The sequence below is a fragment of the Rana temporaria genome, chromosome 3 (assembly GCF_905171775.1).
Source record: "Rana temporaria chromosome 3, aRanTem1.1, whole genome shotgun sequence".
NCBI classification, from domain to species: domain Eukaryota; kingdom Metazoa; phylum Chordata; class Amphibia; order Anura; family Ranidae; genus Rana; species Rana temporaria.
The window spans coordinates 477,641,463-477,660,595 of NC_053491.1; the positions used below are offsets into that span (position 1 = coordinate 477,641,463).

At 46.9% G+C, this 19,133-nt stretch overlaps 1 protein-coding gene across 1 annotated transcript; it reads right to left on the reverse strand.

The window, feature by feature from the left end:
* Positions 1-12,158: 12,158 nt before the first annotated feature.
* On the reverse strand, positions 12,159-13,091 carry LOC120930762 (olfactory receptor 11L1-like). Its single transcript, XM_040341934.1, has one exon. The coding sequence runs from the start codon at positions 13,089-13,091 to the stop codon at positions 12,159-12,161; it is 933 nt and encodes a 310-aa protein (XP_040197868.1).
* Positions 13,092-19,133: the final 6,042 nt, after the last annotated feature.

Consider the following 19,133-nt stretch of genomic DNA (forward strand, 5'->3'; position numbering starts at 1 on the left):
CCCCACCCCAGAGCACCCTGTCCCCATGTTGATGAGGACAGGACCTCTTCCCGACAACCCTTGCCGTTGGTTGTCGGGCCTGCGGGCGGGGGCTTATCGGAATCTGGGAGTCCCCTCAAATAAGGGAGCCCCCAGATACCGGCCCCCCACCCTAAGTGAATGGATATGGGGTACATCGTACCCCTACCCATTCACCTGGAGGCAAAAAGTTAAAGTTATTAAACACACAACACAAGGGTTTTTAAAATAATTTATTAGTCTGCTCCGGAGGCCCCCCCTGTCTTCTTTATTAGCTCTAATACCAGGGGGGGCTTCTTCTTCCACTCTCCGGGGGTCTTCTCCGCTCTCCAGGGGGGGTTTCTTCTTCTGCTCTCCGGGGGGGGTCTTCTCCGCTCTCCGGGGGTCTTCTTCTATCTTCGCCGCTCTCCGCTGTTGACTCGGCGAACCCCGGTTCTTCTGCAGCTGTCCGGTGCCTTCTTCTTCAGCGCTGGCTGCCTGCTATCTTCGTGTGTTAGCTCAATTACTAACAGGCAGCCAGCGCGGTCTTCTGTGACGTCACCTTCTTCTCTTCTGTTCTTCTCCCCTCTTCCGATGTTGACACGTCGCCTCTTGTCACTGCAATGATGGAAGCGCGCCTTGCATCCCATTTATATAGGCATCACCGTCCCATCATGCTCCGGCAGGTACCCACGTGGTGGGTGCCTACCCACGTGCACCCACCACGTGGGTACCTACTGGAGCATGATGGGACAGTGATGCCTATATAAATGGGATGCAAGGCGCGCTTCCATCATTGCAGTGACAAGAGGCGACGTTTCAACATCGGAAGAGGGGAGAAGAACAGAAGAGAAGAAGGTGACGTCACAGAAGACCACGCTGGCTGCCTGTTAGTAATTGAGCTAACACACGAAGATAGCAGGCAGCCAGCGCTGAAGAAGAAGGCACCGGACAGCTGCAGAAGAACCGGGGTTCGCCGAGTCAACAGCGGAGAGCGGCGAAGATAGAAGAAGACCCCCGGAGAGCGGAGAAGACCCCCCCCGGAGAGCGGAAGAAGAAACCCCCCCGGAGAGCGGAGAAGACCCCCGGAGAGTGGAAGAAGAAGCCCCCCCTGGTATTAGAGCTAATAAAGAAGACAGGGGGGGCCTCCGGAGCAGACTAATAAATTATTTTAAAAACCCTTGTGTTGTGTGTTTAATAACTTTAACTTTTTGCCTCCAGGTGAATGGGTAGGGGTACGATGTACCCCATATCCATTCACTTAGGGTGGGGGGCCGGTATCTGGGGGCCCCCTTATTTGAGGGGACTCCCAGATTCCGATAAGCCTCCGCCCGCAGACCCCGACAACCAATGGCAAGGGTTGTCGGGAAGAGGTCCTGTCCTCATCAACATGGGGACAGGGTGCTCTGGGGTGGGGGGGCCCGCAGTGCGCCCCCCTGCCCCAGAGCACCCAACCCCCCCATGTTGAGGGCATGCGGCCTGGCACGGCTCAGGAGGGGGGGCGCTCGCTCGTCCCCACTCCCTTTCCTGACCGGCCGGGTAGCGTGCTTTGGATACGGGTCTTGTATGGATTGTAGGGGGACCCCCTACGTCGATTTTTCGGCGTAGGGGGGGTCTCCTTACAACCCATACCAGACCTAAGGGCCTGGTATGCTCCTGGGGGGGGGAACCCATGCCGGTTTTGAATTAACAAATTGCCGTGGAGTTCTCCCTCAGGAATGCATACCAAATGCCGTCGCTTGAATGGGCCTTTACAAGGTGTGACTAACTTTACACTTTGTAAAAGCAGCCCTAGTTTTGCGCAAGCAAATCGGAACTTACGCAGAAATCACAATGATGAAAAGCGTTGTGGATCTGCTTAAGTCCTCATTTGCATTCTCAAAGCGGCATTTCAATGAGAAATGCCCCCAGCGGCGGATGTGGTACTGCATCCTAAGATCTGACCGTGTAAGTGTCTTACACATGTCAGATTTTCTGCCTAACTTTGGAAAAAGCCTTTTGAGGATATTTTCCAAAGTTAGGCACAGACTGAACAGCAGTTCCACCTGCGTATCTCTTTTGGGAATCAGGCCCATAGTCCATAGGGTTCAATATTGAGTTGGCCCACCCTTTGCAGCTATAACAGCTTCAACTCTTCTAGGAAGGCTGTCCACAAGGTTTAGGAGTGTGTCTATGGGAATGTTTGACCATTCTTCCAGAAGCGCACTTGTGGGGCCAGTCACTGATTTTTAATTTGTATATGTATTTTTCCCTAATTATTATAATCTTTCAAATCTAGCAGAAAGTTCCTAGACTAGGTGACCCAAGAGTGGGGGATTTCCAGGTTCTATATATATATATATATACATATATATTTTAGTTTTGTTTGTGTTTAGTTACTTCTGATTTTTTTTTTCTTGGTTGTCTGTCTGGGCAGCACACAGCAGAGGAGAGTGTTTCTTTAACCAGTTCCCGACCCCCGCATGTACATATACGTCCACAATATGGCACGTACAGGCACATGGGCGTACATGTACGTCCTTGCCTATTAGCGGGTGGGGGGTCCGATCGGGACCCCCCCCCGCTACATGCGGAGGTCCACGGCGCGGCTATTTGTTTATAGCCGCTCCGTCGCGATCGCTCCCCGGAGCTGAAGAACGGGGAGAGCCGTGTGTAAACACGGCTTCCCCGTGCTTCACTGTGTCGGCGCATCGATCGCGTCATTCCCTTTATAGGGAAGACACGATCGATGACGTCATTCCTACAGCCACACCCCCCTACAGTTGTAAACACATACTAGGTGCACCCTAACTCCTACAGCGCCACCTGTGGTTAACTCCCAAACTGCAACTGTCATTTTCACAATAAAGAATGCAATTTAAATGCATTTTTTGCTGTGAAAATGACAATGGTCCCAAAAATGTGTCAAAATTGTATGAAGTGTCCGCCATAATGTCGCAGTCACGAAAAAAATTGCTGATCGCCGCCATTAGTAGTAAAAAAAAAAAAATTAATAAAAATGCAATAAAACTATCCCCTATTTTGTAAACGCTATAAATTTTGCGCAAACCAATCGATAAACGCTTATTGCGATTTTTTTTACTAAAAATAGGTAGAAGAATACGTATCGGCCTAAACTGAGGAAAAAAAATGTTTTTATATATGTTTTTGGGGGATATTTATTACAGCAAAAAGTTAAAAATATTGCATTTTTTTCAAAATTGTCGCTCTATTTTTGTTTATAGCGCAAAAACTAAAAACCGCAGATGTGATCAAATACCACCAAAGAAAGCTCTATTTGTGGGGGGAAAAAGGACGCCAATTTTGTTTGGGAGCCATGTCGCACGACCGCGCAATTGTCTGTTAAAGCGACGCAGTCCCGAACTGTAAAAACACCTTGGGTCTTTAGGCTGCATATTGGTCCGGGGCTTAACTGGTTAAAGGAGTTGTAAATAATTTAAAAAATGTTGGCTGAAATGACTGTTTACAGGGTATAGAGACATAATAGTTAACTGATTCCTTTTGAAAAACTATTACAAATAGATAAAAAACAATCATATAATGTACCTGTAGTTTCTAGTTTTGTTTTTGCATGTTGTTTCCTGCCTCTGTGCTGTACAGAGCCACAGAGCCAATACAGGACAGTGATGGTTTGGAAAACGAAACTGATTGGTGCTGAGGGGTTTTAGACACACAGTAATCACACCTCCTTGAAGTTACTGACCACAGAGAGAAAGCTCCCAGTACTGGGGTTATCAGGAAACAGACAACCAGGAAGTGTGGAGATCAGAGAAGAATTACAGCAACTTGAGAGCAAAAACGAACAATGAGGACATGAAAACAGCACTGCATTAAGGTAAAGAAAGCTATTAAGATACAAAAAAAATTCCTTTACAAACCCTTTAAGTCCTCTAGTTTGACAGGACAATCTTCCTTCTCCTAGGCACTCAGCAGCCAGTTTATTTTCAATTATTTATTTCAATAAGGCATACAGTGATACAGAAACCTCAACAATGTTGAACATACAGTGGATCATCTCCACATATAAGGCTACATCCCCCATCATCACAGTGTCATCATTGGTTAAACATATAGGCCCGGATTCACGTAGCACTTACGCCGACGTATCTCGAGATATGCTGCGCAAGTGTAACTATGCACCGTCGTATCTGTGTGCTGTGCCCACAGAACTAGATACGCCTGAAAACAGGCTTCTTCCGACCGACGTAAGTTTCCTACGCCGTCGTATCGTGGGCGCATATTTACGCTGGCCACAAGGGGCGCTCCCATTGATTTACAATTCAAATATGTGAATGAGTTTCATTATGGATCGAGTAAGGGAGGGTTATAGCCCCTGTCAGATAATTTTTTTACCATTCTTGTCCCATTGCAGAGATTTCCCTTCACTTTCTGCCCCATAGCCAAACAGGAACAGGAAATCTATGCAAATTAAGGGAATCCATTGTCCCCCCAGGCTCACATAACTATTGTCCCCACTCAAAAATGTCAGTGCGGGTCTTAAACAGCAAGGGGTGTGGCATTGACAGGAAGGGGTGTGGCATATTTAAATTAGGGGGTGCACAAGTTTAGTCAGGCCTAGGGCAGCACAAAACCTAAATACACTACTGGGAAGAACGCAGAGGTTCAGGGCAGCTCACGATCCTTACATTTCTGAACAATGCAGTAAATCTCATTCCAGTAAGGCAGCGAAAGGTGACAGGACCAGAAGATGTGAAGGAGAAAACCGGGTTCCTCCCCACACCTCCAGCACAGATCTGTGCTCTGCGGGAACATCAGTTTTTTTTAACATGTATTTATTTCATTATATTCATGGCACCGAAGAGTCGTTTTCTGGAGTACAAACTCAAGACCATAGGCTGGTCTACAATACAGGAGTAAGAACAGGCAGCAGCGAATGAGGCAGTGAAACCCTAGGCCAGGAGAAGGGTAGGCAACAGCAGCAAAAATTATGGGGTAGATTCACGTAGAATGGCTTATTTTTATGCGGGCGTAGCGTATTTCCGATACGCTACGCCGCCGTAACTTAGTGAGGCAGGTTCTGTATTCACCAAGAACCCGCCCTCTAAGTTACGGTGGCGTATCGTAAATCTGCCGGCGTAAGCGCGCCTTATTCAAATTGTGAAGAGGTGGGCGTGTTTTATGCAAATAAAACATGACCCCACGTAAATGACGTTTTTGTCTAACGTGAAAGTAACCCAGTGTGCATGCTCCAAATTAACCCGCAAAAGCCAATGCTTTCAACGTGAACGTAAATTACGCACAGCCCCATTCGCGGACGACTTACGCAAACGACATAAAAATTTCAAAATTTGACGCGGGAACGACGTCCATACTTAACATAGGATACGCCTCATATAGCAGGGGTAACTTTACGCCGGAAAAAGCCTAACGTAAACAACGTAAAAAAATGCGCCGGGCGGACGTACGTTTCTGAATCGGTGTATCTACCTAATTTGCATATTCCTCGCGTAAATCGACGGAAGCGCCACCTAGCGGCCAGCGTAAATATGCAGCCTAAGATACAACGGCGTAAGAGACTTACGCCGGTCGGATCTTAGTCAAATCTATGCGTAACTGATTCTAAGAATCAGGCGCATAGATACGACGCCGCACACTCAGAGATACGACGGCGTATCTGGAGATACGCCGTTGTATCTCCTACCTGAATCTGGCCCTGTGTGTATTTTCCTACAGCCACAGGTTGCCCACCCCAAATCAGTCCAAAAAAAGACAGCTGAGTCTAATGCCCTGTACACACGATCGGTTTGTCTGATGAAAACGGTCCGATGGACCGTTTTTATCGGACGAACCGATTGTGTGTGGGCCCCATCGTCTTTTTTCACATCGGTTAAAAAAAATAGAACCTGTTTTAAAATTTTCTGATGGTTAAAAAAACAATAGAAAAAAACGATCGTCTGTGGGGAAATCCATCGGTCAAAAATCCACGCATGCTCAGAATCAAGTCGAAGCATGTTCGAAAGCATTGAACTTCATTTTTCTCAGCACGTCGTAGTGTTTTACATCACCGCGTTCTGACACGATCAGATTTTTAACTGATGGTGTGTAGGCAAGACTGATGAAAGTCAGCTTCATCAGATATCTGATGAAAAGGACCCATGGGGGAGAGCAGCATGGAGGAGGACACACAGCATGGAGGGGGACACGAGCCTGGAGGGGGAGAACAACACAAAGGAGGACACACAGCACGGAGGGGGACACAAGCCTGGAGGGGGAGAGCAGCACGGAGGAGGACACACAGCACAGAGGGGGACACAAGCCTGGAGGGGGAGAGCAGCACGAAGGAGGATACAGGCACAGTCAGTAGTGATTGATGTGGCTTTGGGGGGTTACAAGCACCAATCACCGCTGTATACAAGGACCCGGAGGGGGAGAGCAGCATGGAGGAAGACACACAGCACGGAGGGGGAAATCAGCACAGGGGAGGACAAGGACCCGGAGGGTGAGAGCAGCATGGAGGAGGACACACAGCACGGAGGGGGACACAAGCCTGGAGGGGGAGAGCAGCACGGAGGAGGTCACACAGCATGGAGGGGGACACGAACCCGGAGGGGGAGAGCAGCACGGAGGAGGACACACAGCACAGAGGGGGACACAAGCCTGGAGGGGGAGCGCAGCACAGAGGAGGACATATAGCGCGGAGGGGGACACAAACCCGGAGGGGGAGAGCAGCATGGAGGAGGACACACAGCACGGAGGGGGACACGAGCCTGGAAGGGGAGAGCAGCATGGAGGATACAGGCACAGTCAGTAGTGATCAGTGCGGCTTTGGGGGGAGTTACAAGCACCGATCACCGATGTATAACTTTAACTAAAGCAGCTGAAAAGGGGGCAGATCAGTGCTTGTAACTAGAGTTGAGCGGACACCTGGATGTTCGGGTTCGACAGGTTAGGCCGAACTTCGGAAAAAAGTCCGGGTTCGGGACCCGAACTTGACCCCGAACCCCATTGAAGTCAATGGGGACCCGAACTTTTGAGTACTAAAATGTCTCTAAAAAAGTAATGGAAAGGGCTAGAGGGCTGAAAATGGCAGCAAAATGTTGGTAAGAGCATGGCAAGTAAATGTGGATAGGGAAATAACTTAAAATAACATAAAATAACATAAAATAAAAAATAAAATAATCTTGACCTAGGAGGACGAGGTCCATATGGAGTAGAAGGTTGAGGTGGCGGTGGATATGGCGGTGTAGGTGGAAGCGGCGGTGGAGGAGGACGAGGTAGCCAACACAGGTTTTTGTTTTTAATTAATTTATTTTTTAAATTAGGGTACACCCCAAAAGACTGAGAAAGATCAGAAATACAAGAATGGCTGGGTAAGGCTGGTATACGTGTCTATTCTGCACAAGGTACGGACAAGTCCTGTGGGATCCATGCCTGGTTCATTTTAATGAACGTGAGCTTGTCCACATTGGCTCTGGACAGACGGCTGCGCTTGTCTGTGATAACGCCCCCTGCCATGCTAAATACACATTCAGATAATACACTGGCTGCAGGACAGGCCAGCATCTCCAAGGCGTAAAGGGCAAGCTCAGGCCATGTGCCCAATTTGGAGACCCAGAAGTTTAAGGGGGGAGACCCGTCATTCAGTACGTGTAGTCGTGTGCACACATACTGCTCCACCATGTTGGTAAAATGCTGCCTCCTGCCAAAACGTTCCATATCAGCTGGTGGTGCTGGTTGTTGTGGCATGCTGACAAAGCTTTTCCACATTTCGGCCATGCTAATCCTGCCTTCTGAGGTGCTGGCAGCGCCCCGGCTGCGTTGGCGACCTCTTCCTCCTCTGCCTTCGCCTTGTGCTTCCACTGTGCCCCCGCTGTCAGGTGGGAATTCCACCAGCAGCACGTCTACCAGCGTGCGCTTGTACTCGCGCATCTTGCGATCACGCTCCAGTGAGGGAATTAAGGAAGGTACATTGTCCTTGTAATGGGGATCCAGCAGTGTGGCCACCCAGTAATCAGCACCTGTTAAAATGTGGGAAACACGGCGGTCGTTGTGGAGACACTGCAGCATGTAATCGCTCATGTGTGCCAGGCTGCCCAGAGGCAACAAAAAGCTGTCCTCTGTGGGAGGTGTATCATCTGTGTCCTCTGTATCACCCCAGCCACGCAACAGGGATGGCCATGAGCTGGTCTGGGTGCCACCCTGCTGTGAACATGGTTCCCCCTCCTCCATCTCCTCCTCCTCATCCTCCACCTCATCATCCTCCAGAACTGTGCCCTTGCTGGACAATTGTGTACCTGGCATTTGTTGGTGCAGGAACCCACCCTCGGAGCCACTTGTGAATGACTGCCCTGAAAGCCTTGGAAATTATCCCGATTCCTCCTCCTCCTCCTCCTGTGCCACATCCTCTTCCATGATCGCCCGAAGCGTTTTTTCATGGAGGCCCAGTTATTGGTGGTGAAGTGGTTCTGTTCCGCAGAGCGACTCACGCTTGCGTGCTGCAGCTGAAACTCCACTATCGCCTGCTGCTGCTCGCACAGTCTGGCCAGCATGTGCAAGGTGGAGTTCCACCTTGTGGGCACGTCACATATGAGTCGGTGAGCGGGAAGGCTGAAGTTACGCTGCATCGCTGACAGGCGAGCAGCAGCAGGGTGAAAACGCTGAAAGTGCGCACAGACGGCCCGCACTTTCTGCAGCAGCTGTGGCATATCGGGGTAAGTTTTAAGGAACCTCTGCACCACCAAATTCAGCACATGCGCCAGGCAAGGGATGTGCGTCAATCCGGCTAGGCCCAGAGCTGCTACGAGATTTCGACCATTATCGCACACCACCAGGCCCGGCTTGAGGCTCACTGATGCCAACCACTCATCGGTCTGTTGTTCCATGTCCCTCCACAACTCCTGCGCGGTGTGGGGTTTTTCCCCCAAACAGGAAAGTTTTAAAACTGCCTGCTGTCGTTTACCCATGGCTGTGCTGAAGTTGGTGGTGAATGTGTTACGCTGACCGGATGAGGAGGCGGTAGAGGATGAGGAAGCGGAGTAGGAGGAGTTAGCAACAGGAGGCAAACTGAAGCGCCCTGCAATCCTCGGTGGTGGAAGGACATGCGCCAAACTGCTATCCGCCTCAGGTCCAGCCACCACTGCATTTACTCAGTGTGCTGTTAGGGAGATATAACGTCCCTGACTGTGCTTACTGGTCCACGTATCCGTAGTTAGGTGGACCTTGGCACAGATGGCGTTGCGCAGTGCACACCTGATTTTGTCCCCCACTTGGTTGTGCAGGGAAGCGATGGCTCACCTGGAAAAGTATTGGCGGCTGTGCACGATGTACTGTGGGACAGCCAACGCCATCAGGCTTTTAAAACTCTGCGTCTCCACCAGACGGAATGACAGCATTTCAAAGGCCAGGAATTTTGAAATGCTGGCATTCAGGGCCAGGGATCGCGGGTGGGTAGGGGGGTACTTCCTCTTCCGCTCCAGTGTTTGGGAGATAGAGAGCTGAACGCTTCCATGGGACATTGTGGAGATGTTTGGTGACCCAGGTGGTAGTGTTGCTTGCCGATCCTCTGATTGCGGGGTGGCAGGTGGCACTGTCACTACAGAGGTGGATGAAGAGGCAGAGAGGCCCGAGACTGAAGCAGAAGAGGAAGCAGGAGGAGCCAGAGACCTTTCTTGGTTTTTGAGGTGTCTACTCCACTGCAGCTCGTGCTTTTCACTTAGATGCCTGGTCGTGCAGGTTGTGCTCAGGTTGAGAATGTTTATGCCTCGCTTCAGGCTCTGATTGCACAACATGCAAACCACTCGTGTCTTGTCATCAGCACATTGTTTGAAGAACTGCCACACTAGGGAACTCCTTGGACCTGGCTTTGGTGTGCTCCGTCCCTTGCTGCGTTGGGCAGTAGCAGGCGTACTGTCTAGGGGATGGACGCTCCGCCTTTGCACCCTTCTCCCTCTTCTGCTGTGCTGGTGGCTCTGTGCGACCACCGCCTCTTCCTCCGAACTACACAGGTCACCTGCATGACGTTGATTCCATGTGGGGTCGAGGACCTCATCATCCTCCACATCATCTTCCACCCAGTCTTCACCACTGCCTTCCTTGTCGGTCTGCACAATTGCAAAAGCAGCAGCAGTTGACAACTGTGTTTCTTCATCATCCAAGACGTGCTGTGATGGTACCCCCATGTACTCATCTTGAAACATATGCGGCTGGGCATTGGTGCACTCAATCTCTTCTACTTCTGGGGCGGGCTAGGTGGATGGCCCTGGGACACCATGCTAACCCGAGAATACGATCTGAAAAAGCACGGAGACTGAAAAGCGCGACTCGGCTCTAACCAAACTTTCACTAACACGCGGTTACACGGAATTAGCAAAAGCAGACTCAAGGGCGGCGCCGAAGGCTTTGGCCTTCCCCTTTATAGTAACGTTGTATGTGGTTTACGTGTCCACGTTCTGACCCGATCGGTTTTGGAAACAATGGTGTGTACTCACATCAGACCATTAGTCTGCTTCAGCGGCGAACCGATGAAAGCGGTCCGTCGGACCATTCTCATCAGATGGACTGATCGTGTGTACGCAGCCCTAATCTCTTCCACTTCTGGGGCAGGGCTAGGTGGATGGCCCTGGGAAACCATGCTAACAAAGTCATCAAAAAGCAGAAGAGACTGTTGCATGATTTGGGGCTCAGACTGCTTGGCTGATTTGCAAGGGGGTGAGGTGAAAGACTGATGGACATCGGCTGCAGGTGCCAACTCTGATCTTTCAGCACAAGACTGATTGGGAGAAAATGTGAAGGAACTGGAGGCACTGTCAGCAACCCAATCTACTATCGCCTGTTCTGCTCCTGGCCTCAACATTCGTAGAGCCGGATTAGGCAATACCAAATACCGCTGCAGGTTCTGTCACCTACTCGCACCTGAGAAAGGTGTTTCACTTGTGCGTGTAGCTGGCACAGATCGACCACATCCTCTTCCTGCAACAGGAGCTCCACCAGCAGCACCGCGACCGCGGCCACGTCCCTTATTTGATGTTCTCCTCATATTTCTCAAATGTAGGATCTTGCCCTAAATGGGTTATTTTTTTTAATAGAACAATAGAAGAAAAGTATCTAAAGTGTGTATCTCACACGTACAGATATGGAGGAAACACTGCAAACACTGGAGGAAACACTGCAAAATATATATTTTTGCCCTAAATTGGTGTTTTTTGAATAGCAAAATAGAAGAACAGTATCTAAAGTGTTTATCTCACACGTACAGATATGGAGGAAACACTGCAAACACTGAAGGAAACACTGCAAAAATTTTTTTTTTTCCCTAAATGGGTGTTTTTTGAATAGCAAAATAGAAGAACAGTATCTAAAGTGTTTATCTCACACATACAGATATGGAGGAAACACTGCAAACACTGGAGGAAACACTCCAAAAAATTTTTTTTTTCCCTAAATGAATGTTTTTTGAATAGCACAATAGAAGAAAAGTATCTCAATAAAAGGGTGTATCTCACAGTAACATATGCAGTGCTGGTGTAATTTGATTTCTGAAGCAGGACTGACTCCTATCTATTTCTCTCCCTAAAAGCAAATGAGGCAGGAACATTTCCCTAAAGTATCTAAAGCAGAGTGACTTGCTGTGTTATGTAATTTGATTTCTGAAGCAGGATTGAGTCTGACTCCTATCTAATTCTCTCCCTCAGAGCAGCAGCAGCGCCAGCCTTTCCCTACACTATCTAAAGCAGAGTGATGTGCTGTGCTGTGTGCCTCTAGCTTATATAGAGACGGGTCACATGCTGCACTGGCCAATCACAGCCATGTCATTAGTAGGCATGGCTGTGATGGCTTCTAAGTCACACGACGAGTTAAACAAATGTTGATTGGCTGCCCTGCAGCGCACCATTACATTGCCGAACACCGAACTTACAGCAAATTGTTCGGGTCCGGGTACCAAAAATCCAAAAGTCTGGTACGAACCCGAACTTTACAGTTCGGGTTCGCTCAACCTTACTTGTAACTCCCCCACCGTACCGATCACCCCTGACTGCCCAGGTATCGGGTGAAGCATCGGAGCATTTCCCCGAGTACAAGTTCTCAGGGAAATGCTCTGTATCGGTATTGGGACATCTCTAGTAGTGATGATCCTGAACTGAACCTTATCCCTAGTTATTAGACACAGTTTGCATTTTTTTTTTTTTTGGGGGGGGGGGGCATTACCTATGCTTCTTGGTGGTGTAAGAAATTATAAGGTATTTGATGTCCTTATTCCTCAAGCTGTATATGATAGGATTCATCATTGGAGTCACTGCAGTATATAGAAGAGAAACCATTTTGCTAATAGTTAGAGACAACCCTTTTGTTGGTAGCATATAAATAACAATTAATGTCCCATAAAATATGCAGACCACAGTTAGATGAGAACTGCAAGTTGAAAAGACCTTTGATTTGTCAATATTGGAAGACATTCCTAGGATAGCTTTGACAATCCACCCATATGATATCCCAGTTAAAACCAAAGGCAAAACCATCACAAAAACACTCAACAGGACCACCTCCATTTTAACTGTGGATGTTTCTGAACAAGACAGTTGCAAAATAGGAGCAAAATCACAAAATAAGTGATCAATGATATTTGGTCCACAGAAATCTAATGTAAATATGTTTAGTGTTGTCACCAATGTAATAGAAAATCCCAAAATCCAGGAGAGAATAGATAATTTCACAAAAAAGGTCACGTCCATAATGGAAGAATATCGGAGGGGGTTACAAATGGCTAGGTACCTGTCATAGGCCATCACTGTTAATATGAAGCACTCTGATGATTCAGAGCCACCAAATATATAAAACTGGGCTATACAACCAGAAAATGACATAACTGCCCCATCACTAAGAATACTGGCAAGTGTGTTTGGGAGGATGTCTGTGGTCAGTAAAACATCACATACAGAGAGTTGTACAAGGAACATATACATGGGGGAATGTAGGTTCTTACAGAAGGCCACCATTGCGATAATGAGGAGATTCCCACTAATTGCCACACAGTAAACTATAAAAAGCATAGTAAAGCAAAATATTTTCCAGTCATTCAGATTCTGAAATCCAAGAAGATGAATCTCAGTGATACATGTTTGGTTTTTCTTATCCATTTTCTGAAATAAAAGGAAGGGAGGGATGAAGGGAATAGAAGAGGAAGGGATGAAGGGAAGAGAGGAGAAATTAAGGAAAGAAAGGAAAGGAGGGAAGGAAGGAAGGAAGGAAGGAAGGAAGGAAGGAAGGAAGGAAGGAAGGAAGGAAGGAAGGAAGGAAGGAAGGAAGGAGGTAAGGAAGGAAGGAAGGAAGAAAAAGGAAAGGAAAGGAAGGAGAAATTAAAAAAAAAATTAAGGCAAAAATATTAATTAAAGAGAAGAAAAGAAGGGAAGAAAAGAGGGTGAAAGGAAAGAATGAAATGTAAAGGAGAGGATGGGGAAAAGGACAAGGGAAGGGGAAGGGGAAAATTAAAGGCAAAGGAAATGTGAACAGTAAAGGTAAAGGGAAAGGTAAAGAGAAAAGAAAAGAAAATGAAAAGTAAAGACGAAAGAAAATGGAAAAGAAAAGGAAATGGAAAAGGAAAGGGGAAAAGGAAAGTGGAGGGAAAGGAAACAGAAAAGGAAAGGGACATGGAAAAGAAAGTAAAAATAAAGGGAAAGGAAGGGGAAAGGGGGAGGTAAAAGAGAAAGCAACTGGGAAAGGAAAGGGAATGGGAAAAGGAAAGGGAAATGGAAAGGAAAAGAAAAGGGGAAATGAAAGGGACAGGAAAAGGAAATGGGAAAAGTGAAGGGAAAGGAAAATGAAAGGGAAATGGAAAAGAAATGGAAAGGAAAATCAAAGGGAAAGGGGAAGGGAAAGAGAAAGAAAGGGGGAAAGAAAAGGAAATGGGAAAAGGAAAGGGGAAGGGAAAGAGAAAGAAAGGGGGAAAGAAAAGGAAATGGGAAAAGGAAAGGGAAAGGGAAAATAAAAGGTAAAGGAAGGGGAAAGAGTAGGGAATGGGAAAAGTAAAGGGAAAAGAAAAAAGGAAACAGGAAAGGGAAAGGGGAAAATGGAAAGGGAAAAGGGAAAGTGAAAGGAAAGGAAAGGGAAAGAAAAAAGGAAAGGAAAAGAGATAGGAAAGGGGAAATGGAAAAGTGAGGGGAAAGGAAATGGAAAAGAAAAAGTAAAGGGAAGGGAAATGGGAAAGGGGAAGGGAAAAGGAAAAGGTAAAGACAAGAGAAAACAGATATAATTTGTCATTGTACACTGCATTTTGTGCAAAAAAACAAGAAAACTTTGTGGGCTTCATGCATCTCTTGATTTAACTAAACTTCAACAAGATATAATACTGTATATTAAAATGTCCATTCATCATACAATACTATAATATTTTACTATTTTACACATTGCTGCACTTAATTTGCAAATTCATAAGAAAAAAAAAGAAAACTATTTTTGAAATACATATACCATTTATCCACAAAAAAACGAAATGTATTGTGTTTTAATTATACCTATGTATGTTTTCAGAACTCTAATGCCACGTACCCACGATTGGAATTGTTTAATGGGAGCTTGTTGTCGGAAATTCCGACCGTGTGTAGGCTTCATCGTACATCTGCTGTCGGAATTTCGGACAACAAAAATTTGAGAGCTGGTTCTCAAGTTTTCCGGCAACAAAATCCGTTCTCATAAATTCTGAGTGTGTATGGACAATTCCAACGCAAAAAATTCCACGCATGCTCTGAATCAAGTTCGAGACGGAATCGCTCGGTCTGGTAAAACTAGCGTTCCTAATGGAGATAGCACATTCGACACGCTGCAAATTTGCTAATCTTTTAATGCAGGGCATTCTCTTCTTCTCTATAATTCTACAATAATTAAGTTGTTTTCCTGCTGATATTCACACAGAGTTCTGACAAACTGATTTCTCCGAGAGTCTGAGAGATCGGGAACAGCAGCAGATGACATATAAGCGTGAATCGTCTCTCACCAAACTTCTACTAACGTGAGATTAGCAGAAGGAGCCCAAAGGGTGGCGCGCTTGGTATTGAACTTCCCTTTTATAGTGCCATCATATGCGTTGTACGTGACCATGTTCTTGGCGATCCAAATTTCCGACAACATTTGTGCGACCGCGTGTATGCATGACAAGTTTGAGCCAACATTCTTCGGGAAAAAAAATCCACGGTTTTGTTGTCAGAACGTCTGATCGTCTGTGTGTGGCAGTAGGGTTGAGTTACTAAAACTGGAGTGTGCAAAATCGAATACAGCTCTGCATAGAAACCAATCAGCTCCCAGTTTTTTTTTTTTTTTTCGTTTTTTTTTTGTCAACGCTTAATTGAGCAAGTGGAAGTTTGAATTGGCTATCACGCACCAGACTTTTGCACTCCACTTTTGCACTTTTGCACTTTAGTACATTAAACCTATACAGTCTCTTTTGTAGGCATTATACATTTCAGAAAACAGATAATAACAAATAATAACATTAGGAACAAAAAGGTGCAGTCAAATAAAACCGTGTAAGACATATTTCCCAACTGGAATAACCCAGTACCAAATGTTGAATCTTATTTTCTAACAAAAAAAAAAAAATCACAAGATTCCCAAAAATCAAACATTAACAAGAATATACAATTAAAGCAATAAAAAAATATATAAAGTTCAGTTGCAATGTTACATACCAGTTCTAGACCTTATTTTATATTTTGTCTATAGTACTGACAGAAAAAGTGTTTTTTGTATTTTGTAATTCATTTATCAGCAAATATTCAAATCATGAAGCAGTCATAGATTAGAATGAACACACAATTTTTATATGTATTCTATTATATATAGCCATGCAAAAAAATCTTTTGAGAATTAAGAACCTCTTACGTGCATTTGTAATTGGCCTTCAACAAAGAAAATTAATCCTCATAAGAATAAGAATAATATATATATATATATATATATATATATATATATATATATATATATATATATATATATATATATTAGACATACTAGAATAATATGTGCACTCAATAAAATAATTAAAAATTTATTGTTGCTCTACTAGTGGGGGGGGGGGGCATCGTCTGCAGACCCATTGGATTACTATTTCCTCTTTCCTGACTGACTCCATGGCAGCCTACGTGTGGGTTAATCCCGCCTTCTCTCCAATGCTATAGGACCCCATACCCATAAAAGTCAGCTCACATATCAGTACTGTGTTCCTTTTTTGTCCTCCTCATGGACCTACATCACGTTTGTTCCTGCTGGCGTCCGTTTGGAATATTTCCCGAATTTTTGGCATATCATCCATGCGGTACAGCTCAGGGCTGAGCTACGAGTTGGCCTGTGCATTTCTTTGGCAGTATACACACTCCATAGAGAAGAAGGGATCTGCCGCTCCAGCTGAGTGCACTAAGCAATCAGTGTCCTCTCAGAAGCCTGGGTGCAGGCAATGCATGGAAACAAAGCTTGAAAGGAAAAAGGTGAACAACCGCACTTCCAAAAATATATACCCCAGTGATGGAACGGTATGCCTGAAGGTGGACGCATCAACGGCTGGCAAGGTCTGAACCTTTTTCACTTCCTCCATGGCAGTCACCTCTGTGTCTATTTGTTTGTTTCCCTTTATTTTCTGGTACTCTCCGGTACCTCTGTGTCCCCTCACGACGCATGGAATGCATTTGCGTTCCAGGGTGCCACGGTACTTCCGGGTCACGGGCGCTGCCGCCGCTCTGCGCATGTGCGGGGCCTCTGTGATAGTGAGGCCTGGCTCTCGTGTTCACGCAGTGGCAGGTGGTCCGGCGACTGCGCAGGCGCCGTTAGGCTGTCTTCACGGCGCAGGCGCGAGGTGGAGGGGGCGGTGACGTCACCAGGCCGGGGATTCGAAGGTCTGCCTCCTGTCAGTGCGGGAATTTTCCTCAGACAGTGAGCGGTGGCTTCCCCCAAGCTGAGTCTGCACCAGGATGCACTATATGTTAAAAAAAAAAAAAAGTATATGTATATTTTTTATAATATAAAAACAAAAAATAATAATAAATAGATGTTTTTTCTTCTGGTTGGCTTCCCTGGTCTGGGTAGCATTTATGGGTCATCCGCAGACTGTATGTATTTTTTGCTGAAGTCCTGTCCAGAGGTTATGGACAGGTCACTGCCTTTTTGCAGCCAGCCCTTGCGCACTGGGTAGGTGCAGGCAAGGGGAGGGGGCTGAGGTTGCATTCTCAAGGGTTTGAGATTGCGTTTGGTGTCCCCACCCCCCAATCTTTCTTTTGCAGCTCTTTCAAAAGATCGGACCAGCAATTTGTGGTCCAGGATGTCCGAGACCTTGCCAGACCACAACTTTCTCCATTTATTGTCTAGATCTAGACGAGATTCGCCGTCTAGACAGAAGAGGAGAAGTCACATTCCTCCTGCAACTGAAGGTGAAGTCGCATTCCTCCTGCAGCTGGAGAAGTCGCATTCCTCCTGCAGCTGGAGAAGTCGCATTCCTCCTGCAGCTGGAGAAGTCGCATTCCTCCTGCAACTGGAGAAGTCGCATTCCTCCTGCAACTGGAGGAGACGTTGCATTCCTCCTGCAACTAGAGGAGACGTTGCATTCCTCCCCCGACGAGAGGAGAAGTCGCATTCCTCCCCCGACGAGAGGAGAAGTCGCATTCCTCCCCCGACGAGAGGAGAAGTCGCATTCCTCCTGCAACTCGGAGAGGTCACATTCCTCCTGCAACTAGGAGATGCAGCATTCCTCCTACATCTAAGAGACGCAGCATTCCTCCTGCAACTGGAAGGAGATGTAGCATTCCTCCTGCAACTGGAAGGAGACGTAGCATTCCTCCTGCAACTGGAAGGAGACGTAGCATTCCTCCTCCAACTAGAGGAGACGTGGCATTCCTCCTCCAACTAGAGGAGACGTGGCATTCCTACTCCAACTAGAGGAGACGTGGCATTCCTCCTCCAACTAGAGAAGACGTGGCATTCCTCCTCCAACTAGAGGAGACGTGGCATTCCTCCTCCAACTAGAGGAGACGTGGCATTCCTCCTCCAACTAGAGGAGACGCTCCATTCCTCCTCCATTCACCTTACCCACTGCTGTGACAGCCGCTCTGAACGCAGAGCCTGCTGGGGATATGGGACACGAGTCCCGGAGGGCAAGTCCTTATGTGACCAATGTGATGCCCAGGCGGTTGAGGGAAATAGAGACTGGAAACTATGAAGTATGAAAAGTCTCTGGTGAAATATGTGGTAGATCAATCCCTAAAAGAAATGGGATACATCCCACACACGGAGCCAGTCCACCATTCTACATGGCTCCTTGGCTGATGCGGCCCAAAGGATTTGGATCCTTACAGCCCTACGCTGCTTCTCCGGATTCTTCGGTCAGCAAGCTGGAAGGTGATATAAAGTGTCAGCGGCCTTGATGGCTCTTTGGCTCCCCCACTAGTCAGGATGGTTAAGGAGACCCTTAGGTGGGTGGACCCTTCCACCCCCGGCTAAGCGAAGAGGTTCTTTAAGATTCTTACGGAGTTAAAGGATATCATCGGAGTGGACTATGGTGGACATGAAAACTGCTTCATCAAAAAAAAAAATTCCAGAGTATACCCCTTCATGACAGAAGAAGTGAAGTCTCTGGGAACACTCCCCCCATAGTTGCAGCATTAATACGGTTGGCTAAATGGGTTACCATTCTTTTAGAAGATCCTGTGTCCTTCAGGACGGGCTGGAGAGAAGAATAAGCCAAGACCCAAGAAAATCTATGGGATGGCTGTTGACCTGACCTGGCGCTAACAGCTATGGCTAAGGCTTTGGAAACCTGGACAGAGAACATATGTCTCCATACTCAAGCCTCGGTCACGGCTAGTGGGCCTTATACTTACGTCTTCCCCAAGGTTAGGCGTCTGTTTGATCGGAAGAGTTTCTAGTATGGAAGGTTCTGAACACTCGGGAGAAGCTCACCCTTAAAGGCCTGGCTGGAACTTCTGGCACATCTGTGTGGACTTAAATAGTTGAAGTCGCAGGGAGAAGCGGGACATGTCCCAAGGGACGAAAATTCCCAGGGGGTATACCCCCCCCCTCTCTCGTAGCACAAGAGAAAAGGTTTATGGCGACCAGTGACAGTCTTAGCTTACCTAAACAAGTATATGTAGTATGAAGGGTCAAATGTAGACTCCGTCTGGCTATTCTTAATCGACTTAAAA

Coding starts and splice junctions, on each gene's coding strand:
- LOC120930762 (XM_040341934.1), bottom strand. CDS start 13,091: ATGGATAAGAAAAACCAAACATGTATCACTGAGATTCATCTTCTTGGA.